The sequence below is a fragment of the Paramisgurnus dabryanus genome, chromosome 2 (genome assembly GCF_030506205.2).
Source record: "Paramisgurnus dabryanus chromosome 2, PD_genome_1.1, whole genome shotgun sequence".
In the NCBI taxonomy this organism is placed as follows: Eukaryota; Metazoa; Chordata; class Actinopteri; order Cypriniformes; family Cobitidae; genus Paramisgurnus; species Paramisgurnus dabryanus.
Window position 1 is genome coordinate 30144220 of NC_133338.1, and position 13190 is coordinate 30157409.

Sequence of the window (13190 nt, forward strand, 5' to 3'; positions counted from 1 at the left end):
AACTTAACTTTAAATAACTTTAAAGAGTGTTATTCTCTGTAGGTCTATCTAATTTTTTATAGCCTATAAGCAGTAATAATAAAACATTTCTATAATGTTTAGTAAAAAACATACAAAGTTTGCTCATCTTTAGTAGCGTTTGCCAAAATGCAAAAGTTTGAATTAGTTGTTGATTACGAGGCGAAATTGTTAAAATTCTGAAACTGTTGTTTACTAATCGTTTATTCATACGTAAATTACAGTTGTTTTCAGGGAGACAAGTTAGTTCAGTTTTGGTCTTGTGTAGAGCGGAGCGAGCCTTCAGACCCGCCTACCAACAAACACATTACGATGACGTAAGTGATCTCACCTATGTACAGGTATGGCGCGAGCATATACTGCTCTCTCAAACTTGAACTAGGAAATACGGAAGTGCATGGCACAATGCTTTCGACCATACTGTAGTTTTAATTTCACTCCTTAGAAATACTTAGGCTATGTGAAAACAACAGAAGTAGGACCAGACACCAGTCTGCTTGAACAGCTTTCAAAACTTTGATATCAGGATGTCTTCAGCCGACCAAGAGGTACGTTCCCCTCTCTTTCTCTCTGTCTCTTTACCAGGTGCATATGTGAAACCACAAACCCTACTGAAAAATCTAGCTTAAGCTGGTGAGCTGGTTTTAGTTGGTCTCCCAGCTTGGTTTTAGCTGGTATTGCTGTGTTTTGGTCACTTTTTATGATGGGTCTAGCTGGACTTATCTAGTCATGCTGGAAGACCGGCTGACCCACCAGATTGACCAGCTTTGCCAGGTTGGGAGGACCAGCTACTGCCACCATGCTGGTCTTTGCTGGAGTTTTCAGTAGGGACTGCTGGTGGTTCTGTCTCTTTTTTTGTAATTGTCCTGTGGGTTTTTTGGTCACAGGAAGCTCTTATTCCTTATATCAAGAGAAATCACTTACTTACACATGGTAGGCTATATAGCTTTTGTATATTTTACATGTGTAGTTTTGAGTAGCCTACATACGTGCAGTGAAACAACAGTATAGTTTCTCTTTAACTGAAAGGGTTGCACACGCCCAGTTATGAGTTTCAGGCTGAAACCTTACATGCCACTGATTGAAATAATAAGCTATTTTTATCTTTAGACATTTTTCTGTCATCAAGAAAATACACTATAGTATTACAGTTAATGCCCTGGACTAATAGATAACTGTCTGTTTTGGATTTATTTATGTTGCAGTGTAGATACTCCAAACTGGTTAAACTGCATTATTTAAGAGGGATTATTTTCTTTACAAGCTTCTTAGGAACACTCACCTGACCTGAACGGTTTCTTTCTTAGACCAAAAATAAATTCTGCTATGACTAAAACGTAAAAATGATGGTGTAAAGCTCATCTTTTACCTGGTCATCTAATTCATTTAATTTTGACTGAAGTAAATTTGTGTAATCTAATCTTTCGATTATTCAGTAACTTTAGAGATTAGATGTTCATATTGCATTTATTTAGATGCAGATGTGGTTGTCCGAAGCGACTTGGATATGGGGGCATCACCATGAACACAATGCCAAGTTAAATAAGTTAGAGCAGTGGAGAGAGGTTGTGTTATTTGTCATGCCACATGGTTACATCTTTAATGTAAGAGCAGGAAAACTGGTGTTAATTACTGTGATTTTAGTTAATGATTATGAGGCAGAAGTACAGAATTAAAATTCTTTCTCTATGTGACACATAAACACATAGCAGACACTTTGGACACAGTACTGCGTATATGTTCCAAAGGCATGTTCAGACCTGTATTCATACCAATGTTGGAAAGAGAAAAATATTGTAGCAGAGTGGGGGAAAGATTAAAATGCTACAAGAACCTGTTCTCCAATCTCATTATGAATCTGTTTTTATATATTTATGTTAATAAATGTTTGTGAAATTAGTTCAGATAAATGCAGCATCCCGTTAAATAAGCAAATGTATTTAATTCAGAGCAAATTTGTTATAAAGCTTCTGACAGATTGATTGAGTGGTTCATTACAGATTTTTGGTAGCTTATACAATTTGAGAACAGACCCTTTTTAAATCCAATAACAGTTTATACTAGAAAGGACTCCACATGTTTGTGAAAGAACTGATGATCCATGTTATTCCAGCAAGACTTTATAATTTTGTGAATTATATTAGTCAATCAGCTGTATATAAAGTAAGTAAGTGACCAGCTGTCACTGTGGCTGCCTGCTCATAAAGACAGTCAAATATTTGCATTTGAGTTGATATAAAGTTTGGCTTCACAAACGTCTGCCTGTTGACACTGTATGTTACTTTTCATAATCCACACTATCCTCTACACCAATTAAAGGATAAAACTGACTTGATTAATAAGTTGGAATTTAGAAACAATAACTCTTTATTACTCTTATATGTTACAGAATGCTGTTGCTTTGCATGAACTGGACAATGGAAATGAGCCCTTACTTCAAGCACAGGTGGGAAAAGAGATGTTTTTTGTTGTCATGTTTGGACCACACACATTATGCTGCTGCTGTATAACTACAAATGCATAGCACATGACTGCTGTTGAATCTTACAACACTCTGATCGTATGGTCACATTCACATCACACTTCCCCTGCATGACACAAACATGTCACATACACAAAAACCTACATTCCCACCAAAGCTGTAATGCAGTTAAACATTCCTGTTTCCTAATAAGTAATTTCTGTTCACCAGGATCCTGTTGGTATCCAAAATTCAAAGGATGAATGCCTTTTAATTCAATTACCAATTGTGTATTTGGATTGGAATTAAGTTGCTTAATATATCGTGATAGCTAGAAATTTTGTCATAATACACTGAAAAAAAAAATGATTCATTAAATTTACTTAAATAAATTGATTGCAATCACTTACCTTAACAAATTGGGTAAATTGAATGAATAATTTTTTCAGTGTACTAGATGTTGTCTTTAAAGGTTTTAGACGAACATGAAACATGAATAAAAAGGCATTTGAAAGATAAATAGATTTGTCTAAAATGTGACTAGGGGGTTTCGCAGACAGGGCTTATCCATGTCTTACTAAAATGCATGTTTAAGCTGACTTAATTAATAAACACCTTGTACTAAAATATTTTAACATATGTATCAGTGCCATTGTTTTATCTCAAGATGCACACCTGCATTTTTTTGTAAGGTTTGTTTGTAAAACTACTTAAATGTTTTAATATAACTAAGGCCTAGTCTTGGATTAATCTAAACCCTGTCTGGAAAACCGCCCTATAGAATTTAGTTTTAATACACTGTAAAAAAAAATCCGTAGAAATTACAATGTTATTGCAGCTGGGTTGCCGGTAATTTACCGTAGATTTAAATTTATGTTATTTACTGGCAAGAGTTTGTTCAAAGTTAAATAAATGTTAAATATTAACAAGTCTTAATCTTTACAGAATAAAACTATACAATAACAGCATCATGCAAAGCATTCTGGGAACCAGAAATCATCATAAACCTTTTTCTGTTTTTTGCTTCAGATTTTGTTTCCCAGAATGTTTTGCTTGATGCTGTTTTTTTAGTTTTACTCTGTAAAGACAAAGACTTGTAAATGTTAAATGTTCATTCAACTTTGAACAAAATTTTGCCAGTAAATAACATAAATTTAAATCTACGGTAAATTACCGGCAACCCAGCTGCAATTTCTACGGATTTTTTTTACAGTGTATTCATGTGCTTCATTCAATTTATAATATGGGCTAGAATAAAGTAATACTTAGGGTGAATTCCAGTCAGAAGTGATCATCTCATGATGAATTGTTTATAATAAATACTGCAATATTACATTAAAAAAATAAGAATCGTCCATTTTATTTCATTAGGACTTTATTATCTCAGAAGACCATTATCTTCTGAATTTCAGTAAATTCAGTAAAGTTCAAATTTGTGTGATGTGTCCAAAATCAAAAGGCACCCAATTCTTCAAAATATAAAAAATATGCCTATCCCTGCTATTAATAGAAATACAATATACCTAAATTCATTAAGCTTTTAATGTCCTTAACTTGTTGTTCCTACATTTTTATTTCACTCAGTTTGGCTCATACCCTGCTCGATCATGTGACTATGTCCTGGTGGCTGACTTAATTAAAGACCAAGAGGACCAAACATTCAAGAAGCAGGAAGCGTATATTATGGAACTGAAAGAGAAGAACATTAAAGTGACTGTATGTTTTATTATTGTCTCACACTAGTTTAGCATCTTTCTGTTAAATTTCACTGTCTGACCCGAGGCTCTTATTACTGTTGAACAGAGAATTGAGCATTTGGAAAAGGTGTTTTTTGGCATCACTGCCCCCGAAGAGATTTTTGAAAAGTACAAATACTTACTAAAGGTCTCAGATGCCTGTAACTGGAGTGGAGAGCAAATGTCTGTCTCATTCTCCACCAGGTATGCAACACAGAGAGAGGTCTTTCACTCACTGAACCCTACTTATAATGCTTATGATAAAAACAGGAAGAAATCATGTATCCACCCAAAACCTTTGTAATGAGTATTCTTTCTTTTGCTTTGTTTTACAGAATCAGGATTGTCCACTTTGTTTTACATCATACATATATAGAGAAAGGTGGTAAGTTAATGCAGAAACAAGAAAACTATTGTGTATGACACGTGTGTGTGTGTGTGTGTGTGTGTGTGCGTGCGTGCGTGCGTGCGTGTGTGTGATATGTAAATGTTGTTTTGGAATGGAAATGTTTGTATAAAAGCTCAAAAATGAATGAAGTAGATTTACCCATTCAAAAGGTCTCATTAGAAATGTTTTTATCTACTTTAAGAGAGTCTTGAAGATCTTCTGTGTCAGGGAGTTTTTGGGTCCATGTTCTGTTTACATGAGGTAAATGTCTTTTATCCCTTTTTCATTCTATTAATATGTTTAATCAACAGTCAAGGAAATCATACAGATCATACAATTATAAAAAAATCATTGCTTCTTTACTCCATTGTTTATTTAAGAAACAAGAGCAGAAAAATCTAAGAAAGAAGTGGGCAAGCTGGCTTGCAGTATTTACGCTCTTTAAACAACCCATCAGTGAGGTGAAGTAAGTTGAATGCGTGTCATCTGTATCTTCTTCTCCGTTGGTCAAAATCTATGTTTTATAACAGCGTCTCTGTTTACTTATGTCATTTTTAGGGATTATTTTGGTGAGAAGGTGGCACTGTACTACCTGTGGCTAGGCTGGTACACACGGTTGCTCATCCCTGCAGCTTTTATTGGTGTTGTTGTGTTTTTGTATGGCCTTGCCTTCTTCAATACCAGTCCGCTTATGTGAGTACATTAAAAGCAAACAATAAGTAATAAAAGATGACATGTCAGCTAAAGACAAATCGTGTGGTGCGTTGTTACAGTAAAGAAGTCTGTGCCTCCAACATCACAATGTGTCCAAGATGTGACAAGAGATGCCATGTGTGGAACCTGTCTGACACCTGTTCATATGCTAAGGTAAGGAAATAAACTATTTTCAGAATTGTTTTGTGAGATGACACTTAACAATAAGCTTCCATTAATTAACATAGTGGAATGATAATTAATTATACAATATGATAATAATATTAATGTAGCATTTATTAATCTTTATCAATGTTAGTTTATTAACTAATGTAAGCAGTTACCACTTTTGATTTTTAAAAGAAATATTAATAAATGATGATGAAATTAACTAAGATAATTGAATGCTTCAGAAACATTGTTCATTGTTTGTTTATGGTAACTGATGTTGTTGAATAATGTTAATAAATGCAACCTTATTGTAAAGTTTTACTGACATTATTTTATATTTTATACTAACCTAAAGGATTATTAGGAACACATGTTCAATTTCTCATTAATGCAATTATCTAATCAACCAATCACATGGCAGTTGCTTTAATGCATTTAGGGGTGTGGTCCTGGTCAAGACAATCTCCTGAACCCCAAACTGAATGTCAGAATGGGAAAGAAGGGTGATTTAAGCAATTTTGAGCTTGGCAAGGTTGTTGGTGCCAGACGGGCCGGTCTGAGTATTTCACAATCTGCTCGGTTACTGGGATTTTCACGCACAACCATTTCTAGGGTTTACAAAGAATAGTGTGAAAAGTCAGAGGAGAATGGGCCGACTGATTCAAGCAGATAGAAGAGCAACTTTGACTGAAATAACCACTCGTTACAGCCGAGGTATGCAGCAAAGCATTTGTGAAGCCACAACTCACACAACCTTGAGGCGGATGGGTTACAACAGCAGAAGACCCCACCGGGTACCACTCATCTCCACTACAGATAAGAAAAAGAGGCTACAATTTGCACGAGCTCACCAAAATTAGATAGTGGAAGATTGGAAAAATGTTGTCTGGTCTGATAAGTCTCGATTTCTGTTGAGACATTCAGATGGTAGAGTCAGAATTTGGCATAAACAGAATAAGAAAATGGATCCATCATGCCTTGTTACCACTGTGCAGGCTGCTGGTGGTGGTGTAATGGTGTGGGGGATGTTTTCTTGGCACACTTTAGGCCCCTTAGTGCCAATTGGGCATCGTTTAAATGCCACGGCCTACCTGAGCATTGTTTCTGACCATGTACATCCCTTTATGACCACCTTGTACCCATCCTTTGATGGCTTCTTCCAGCAGGATAATGCACCATTCACCAAGCTTGAATCATTTCAAATTAGTATCTTGAAAATGACAATGAGTTCAATGTACTAAAATGGCCCAGACAGTCACCAGATCTCAACCCAACAGAGCATCTTTGGGATGTGGTGTAACATGAGCTTCGTGCCCTGGATGTGCATCCCACAAATCTGCATCAACTGCAAGATGCTATCCTATTAATATGGGCCAACATTTCTAAAGAATGCTTTCAGCACCTTGTTGAATCAATGCCACATAGAATTAAGGCAGTTCTGAAGATGAAAGGGGGTCAAACACAGTATTAGTATGGTGTTCCTAATAATCCTTTAGGTGAGTGTATATGGTGTAGTAAATGAATTGGGACTAATTCCAGCCCTATTATCTCACATTGCTTTTAATTTTCTTGACTGCAACAAATGCTTTCGTTTGGAATTTGTAAACAGATCAGCCAACTATTTGACAATGAAGGCACGGTGGCATTTGCCATGTTTATGGCAATTTGGGGTACGTATTGTCTATTAGCTAAAACAGAATGCATACAGTTTGCACATAAAATTGGTCCTTATGTACTGATGTTGTTTGAATAGCCACACTGTTCTTGGAGATGTGGAAGAGGCATCGAGCTCTATATGTGTCAAGGTGGAAGGTGTTTGACTGGTGTGAGGAGGAGGTAAAAGATCTTTCTTACCTTTACTTTTGGCATACTTATTGTGCATCTACTGATGGAGCTGAATGAATCTTTGTGTCCACAGGAAGAGTTGATTTTGGAGATTGTAAATAACGACCAGTGTAAACCGAGAGAGTTCAAACACTCTTATTGGCGCAGCATACTGGTGCTGCTTTTGGTCACGCTAGTGGTGAGAAACAAAGTTTGCATACTTGCTTCACTATGAATGTGCGTATGTTGTTATCTCTTTATCATTATTTGGTGCTTATTTTTACTTTTTGTATTTTTAGTTTCACTTTTCTCTTGTTATAATAAATGATTAAAAATTGCTTTAATTTTTGAGTATTATAAGCATGAACTGTATCTGCATTGTTTTTTAGTTGGTTGTGATCATTGGTCTGACACATGCGCTGGTAATATGTCGTATTATATCTGGAACACTGTGGTCAGAGAGCAAGTGGGATTTCCTTCGGGATAACGCCAGCACATTAGCAATGTTGACTGGTGCAGTGCTGCACTACATTACTATTCAGGTTATGACTAAGGTAAGTACTGATAAGCTCCATATAAAAAGAAACAAACATATGTATGAAGAATACAGCATCTTTTTAATAGGAAAAAGAGAAAATCATGTTTTTTTTAATCTCGTTTTTTGATTGTGCATTCCAATTAATATTTGTTTTGAGTTAAGCCTTCATAATTAAATAAAAAATTGTCAGGGATGGTGAAGGCAGAACCCAAGTGCAGACAAAATGGATAAACTTAAAGACTTTATTTGGGAATACACAGAAAAGCAAAACCCACGAGGGGGCAAAATAACAAGAATAGATAAATGACAAAAACTGACTTGACTAAAACAAAAGAATAAACTTGACAAAGACTTCACAACAGGATAACTTGACTGACTTGACAAACTATAGACCATTTCAAAAGATGTAAATAACACTGGTCCAGAAACACTTCCTGTTTCAGTTTGTAACTGTTTTTTTTTATTTCACATACATTATATCATTATCTTTAAGATGTTTGTTTAACTTTTTGTTTCGGTTCTATGTGTTCTGTTGGTTGTATTTTATCCCAACGTTTATAGTGTTAAAAGACTGAAACAGGAAGTGCTTCTGGACCAGTGTTGTTTACATCTTTTGAAGTGATCTATATACTAGATACATGAAAGTTTTACAAAACAAACTGGCACAAGACAGAAAACACAAGGGCATTAAATAAGGGAGCAAACCAAGAGGTGAACAGGTGACACGAGTCAAACAATGATGAGGTGATTAACGAGGAGAAAGAGGGGGCGGGGTCAGGAAACGAGATGCAAGCACACAGCCCAAACAAAAGGCCATGTGCTAGCACACAAAACATGGGCCTGTCATGATCCTGCCTCAAAACTATAGAACAAGGAGGCAGAATCATGACAAAAATACAATAAAACACAATAAAAAAAGATAACATAATAATAAACATGTTTTGACAAAAATCTTGTTTTAGAACCAAACTCTTCATATGTGCTAGTCTAGTGCAGTGGTTCTTAACGTTATTCCTCGAGGCCCACTGCCCTGCACATTTTGTATGTCTCCCTTATTTAACACACCTGATTCAAATCATCAGCTCATTAGAAGAGATCTCAATGAACTGAACTGAGTCTGACAGATAAAAGAGACATACAAAACATGCAGGGCAGTGGGCCTCCAGGAATAACGTTAAGAACCACTAGACTCTAGTGGACCAAAACTGCACTTCTAAATTCATTGTCTCTTACAGGTCAACAGAGTTGTGGCCTTAAAACTGTGCACATTTGGTAGGTATTAGGTGTAGAAACGTTTTTATATAAAAATGTTCTTGTCCTTCTTAACAGACAAACTACTGCATTGTTTATCAAATATTTTTCTTTACAGAGAAGACTCGCTCATCTGCTGCCATAGAGAAGAGATTCACAGTGAAGATGTTTACATTTCAGTTCTTCACTCTCTTCTCATCACTATTTTATGTGGCGTTCTTTCTGGGGAGGTAATGTGTCATTTTTGTGTGCTTGTGTATTATACCAAATGTAACCGGATATTCTGAGTGTCTGTTCATGCTTTGCTCAGAGTAAACGGCTATCCAGGAAACTATGTTCGAATAGGTGGGATATGGAGACTAGAGGAGGTAAGAGCAATGCTAAAATCATACATAATTGTACAAAAAATACAAACGTAAAAGTTTCATTATTTCTCTCTGTTAGTGTCATCCGAGTGGCTGCCTCACAGATCTCTTCATCCAGATGTGTGTTATTCTAGTGCTCAAACAAACAATCAACAACATCATTGAGTTCACAGTGCCGTAAGTGTTAGAAAAACCTTTAGAGAATAAAGAATAAAAATAGTACTAAAAGTGGTTCACTGGCTCGTAATCATAGGGGAACAACTTTAAGTGCTATATAACGCCAATGTAGAACTATAGGGGTACTACATAGCCTCATTTTACTAAAGATGGGTACTGGTGCTTTATAGCACTTAAAGGGGACATTTCACAAGACCTTTTAAAGATGTCAAATAAATCTTTGGTGTCCCCAGAATACATATGTGAAGTTTTAGCTCAAATTCCACTGTATGTGTGAACAAAAATGTGCCGTTTTGGGGTGTGTCCTTTGAAAGCTGATGAAATCTAAGTACTGATCGCCATAATGGTGGTTTGTTGAAATTATAACTCAATTGTGCCGTCAATTATTATTTCTCTCTCTGTGCTGGTTGGATAGTGCAGATTAGGGGTTATACACATTAAACTTGTCAGTGTTATTAAGCGACAAACATTTCTGTCTTTTTGTCTCCATGTTCGGCCACTTCCTGTGTGTATGCAGCTGGTTAAAGCTCTGTTTTAAGCGGACAAAAGCCAAAACGATACGCAGAAAGTGTGGCAACTGTTACAGGAAGGCATGTCGAGATGATGGGAATAACTATGACCCATGTGATCAATGCAAGCTTCGTATCTGGCTGGATAATTACCAACTGACTGATGTCGATTGTTATAGCTTGTTTGATGAGTTTTTGGAAATGGGTTTGTATCTTTGTCACTTTCCTATCATACACAGTACTGCTGACTTACCAAAACCGTCTCATTTGACCGAATCCAATGTGTGGGTGTACTGTCTGTAGGCTTATGGAGTTATCTTTAAAATGTTGTTTTACAAAAATTCGGGCATTTACATCTTATTTCCTCTCTAACATTTTCTCTTTGTGGTTCTAGTCCTTCAGTTCAGTTTCACCACCATCTTCGTGGCTGCCTTCCCTTTGGCTCCACTTTTGGCTCTCTTCAATAACATATTTGAGATCAGACTGGATGCCATCAAGATGGTTAGCCTTGAGCGCCGCCTAGTGCCCAAAAAGACGAATGACATTGGTAAATCCTATTTTTGTATCTGCTTGTATTTGTGTAGTGATGAAGTATGTCAGTTTTCATCATCGAGTAAACACTTGTGTAATGTACTGTGTGTTATCTTGTGTTTCCTTTCAGGTGTGTGGACTAGAATATTAGAAGTTGTTGGGGTGATGGCTGTTATTGCTAATGGGTTGGTTATTGGCATAACCTCTGACTTCATACCACGTCTGGTCTATCGGTACCATTATGGACCTTGTGCTAACGGCAGCAGTACTGGCCTGGAGTGAGGATTATATAAAATACTACTTTCTGTCTGTGTGTTTGTGCTGAAATGGTTTGCTCCTGCTAATACTCTATCAATTTGTTCTGATAGATGTATGACTGGGTATATCGATGGCACTCTGGCAACAGCATACACGTCCGATGTAAAAGTTAAAAGCGACTTCACTGATAAACAGATGACAATGGAAAATGGATTCATGGCAACTCAGTGCAGGTGGGCCGGTAACTTGTTTGTTTTGCTATCTTGTACTGTATGGGTTCTTATTGACTAATGAAAAAGGTCTGTGAAACATGGGATACAACTTTGTAATGTTGTTGTATTAAATGTGTGATCTTTATTTGTTTTGCAGTTACAGGGACTATCGCAACAATGAGGACCAGAGTCTCACACCTCAGTTTTGGCTTATTCTGGCGGTCCGCTTCGCCTTTATTATTCTGTTTGAGGTAATGCTTTATTACTTATGGGTGTGTTTCATTACCTTATTTATTTGTTATATGTTATAGTACTGTGCCACCACCAGTTGTAAAATTAGTTTTAATGACCATGCATATATTTTATGGTCTATTTATTGAGATACAAACGGAAAACACAAGAAATCACAACAAAATAGCTTCTTCAAGTAAAAGTATTAGGACTCTCTTGGCACTGAGCACATATTGAACTTTTTTCATTAGATTAGAAATTAGGGTTTTCCTCAAGTGTTCTTGATGTGACAATTCAAAAATAACCTTTAATTTTTTTCAATACTGCACACTAATTGTCTGTGTTTTCTGGTTGTATTTTAATGAAGAGACTGATAAATAATTAGATATGGTTATTTACCATCGCAAAACCAATAATGGTGGCCTATAAGACCTTTGCACAGTACTGTGTGTTACTGGTATTGTTTTCACTTTACCACCTTTAAATGTCTTGAGTATCAGAACGGAGTTTAGTTTCTAGCAGTTGCATATTGAAGCTGTATTATTTTCTCCGCTCAGCATGTGGTGGTGTTGTGCAAGTTTGGTGCTGCTTGGTTTATACCCGACAGTCCCATCCAAGTTAAGAATGAAAGGCTGGAGGACAAACTGAAGAGACTTAAAAAGGAACTTCAGTATGTATTTTCACATAGTACAACATCATGCATCTCTTTTCATCTCACAATCATGTCGCATAGACTAATAAATTCTTATTTTTGTCTCAGTGATTTGTTTATTTCTCTTCTCCAACAGGGGAATGAGTCCACGTTATGACAGCACTGATGTGTAAGCCTACATGTCCAAACCAGATTCTGGGAAATCACATGGATATGAAACTTTCCCTTCTCTATAATCATGAGATCTGTTGGTGTCACAAGGAGGTGGAGATTTCTATATCTGACTGACATCTCACTGGCATTGATCTGTGACTGCTCTGCCAATTGGGAACTACCTAAACTGTCAGCATTATTACATTACTGGTGTTTTGCCTCTTTACAGTTATAGCTTTACAGTTTATTTTATTTGCTGCAGATGGATTTAAAGTACACAGTTACTTGACTTATAAATGCAAATGTATTAATTTAATGTTTACTCGATTTCTGAGCAGGGACAAAATGGACTCTTTAAAAAGAACTGTGAAAGTTTGATATCTGGAAGAAAATTCCTGTTGTTGTTTTTCATGTGTGTTTGTAAGAGTTATCCCCACAAACCTATCCATTAGTTTTGTTGACAAAATTATTTATAATTGTAATTTATATTGCTTAAAAAAAGTTTTTTAAATTTTTAGAATTTAGTAATTGTAAATTATGTAATTATGCTTCTAATAAGATATTTCTTAACAGTTTTATGTTGATTATGTAAAAATCTAAATGAGGTTATAAATGTGATGTTCAATATTTTCATTGCAAAATACAAAGCGCTATCGAACTGACCCAAACTGTGATGGTGTTTCTGTCCATAGCTTCCCAATAACTTTATTTTTCATCTTGCTGTATTCAGTTTTTTATTGTCATGTACTAGAAAATGTTTACTGTAATGAAGTAATCAGATGAAGTACCAAGTTGCAAAATAAAACCGTCGATTCTTTTTTCATCCATGAGGTGTCAGCAGAAGTGCAATTTTACACCACTGAGTTACAGCTGCAAGGAAAATCCATGGTAACCTTTGGACAATGTGAAGTCTCTTTGCTGCCTTAATATAAACCACTTTTTTATTTTAAATTTTTATTTTGTACAAACTTTTTTTTTTGAGGTGTGGGAATGTTTTTCTTGTGTCATCCAGAAGGAGTAAT

General features: G+C 36.0%; 1 protein-coding gene across 1 annotated transcript; it reads left to right on the forward strand.

Annotated features, from left to right (window-relative positions):
• The first annotated feature begins 325 nt into the window (after positions 1-325).
• ano9b (anoctamin 9b) lies at positions 326-12993 on the forward strand. Its single transcript, XM_065267580.2, has 24 exons — positions 326-566; positions 2408-2464; positions 4064-4195; positions 4283-4419; positions 4551-4600; positions 4806-4864; positions 4984-5069; positions 5162-5296; positions 5377-5470; positions 7077-7137; positions 7221-7303; positions 7386-7490; positions 7681-7845; positions 9065-9101; positions 9199-9310; positions 9391-9448; positions 9525-9622; positions 10140-10336; positions 10526-10678; positions 10793-10940; positions 11031-11153; positions 11290-11383; positions 11921-12033; positions 12152-12993. Exons 1-24 carry the CDS (start codon positions 546-548, stop codon positions 12186-12188), a joined length of 2355 nt encoding a protein of 784 aa, XP_065123652.1. The 5' UTR covers positions 326-545; the 3' UTR covers positions 12189-12993.
• The last annotated feature ends 197 nt before the right edge of the window (positions 12994-13190 follow it).

What these genes read in the sequence shown, in the direction of transcription:
- ano9b (XM_065267580.2), top strand. Translation starts at nt 546, where the DNA reads ATGTCTTCAGCCGACCAAGAG. An exon ending in TCTGTCTCATTCTCCACCAG is followed by an intron (nt 4,420 to 4,550) that starts GTATGCAACACA and finishes TTTGTTTTACAG; the next exon opens with AATCAGGATTGTCCACTTTG. An exon ending in GTGGCGTTCTTTCTGGGGAG is followed by an intron (nt 9,311 to 9,390) that starts GTAATGTGTCAT and finishes TGCTTTGCTCAG; the next exon opens with AGTAAACGGCTATCCAGGAA.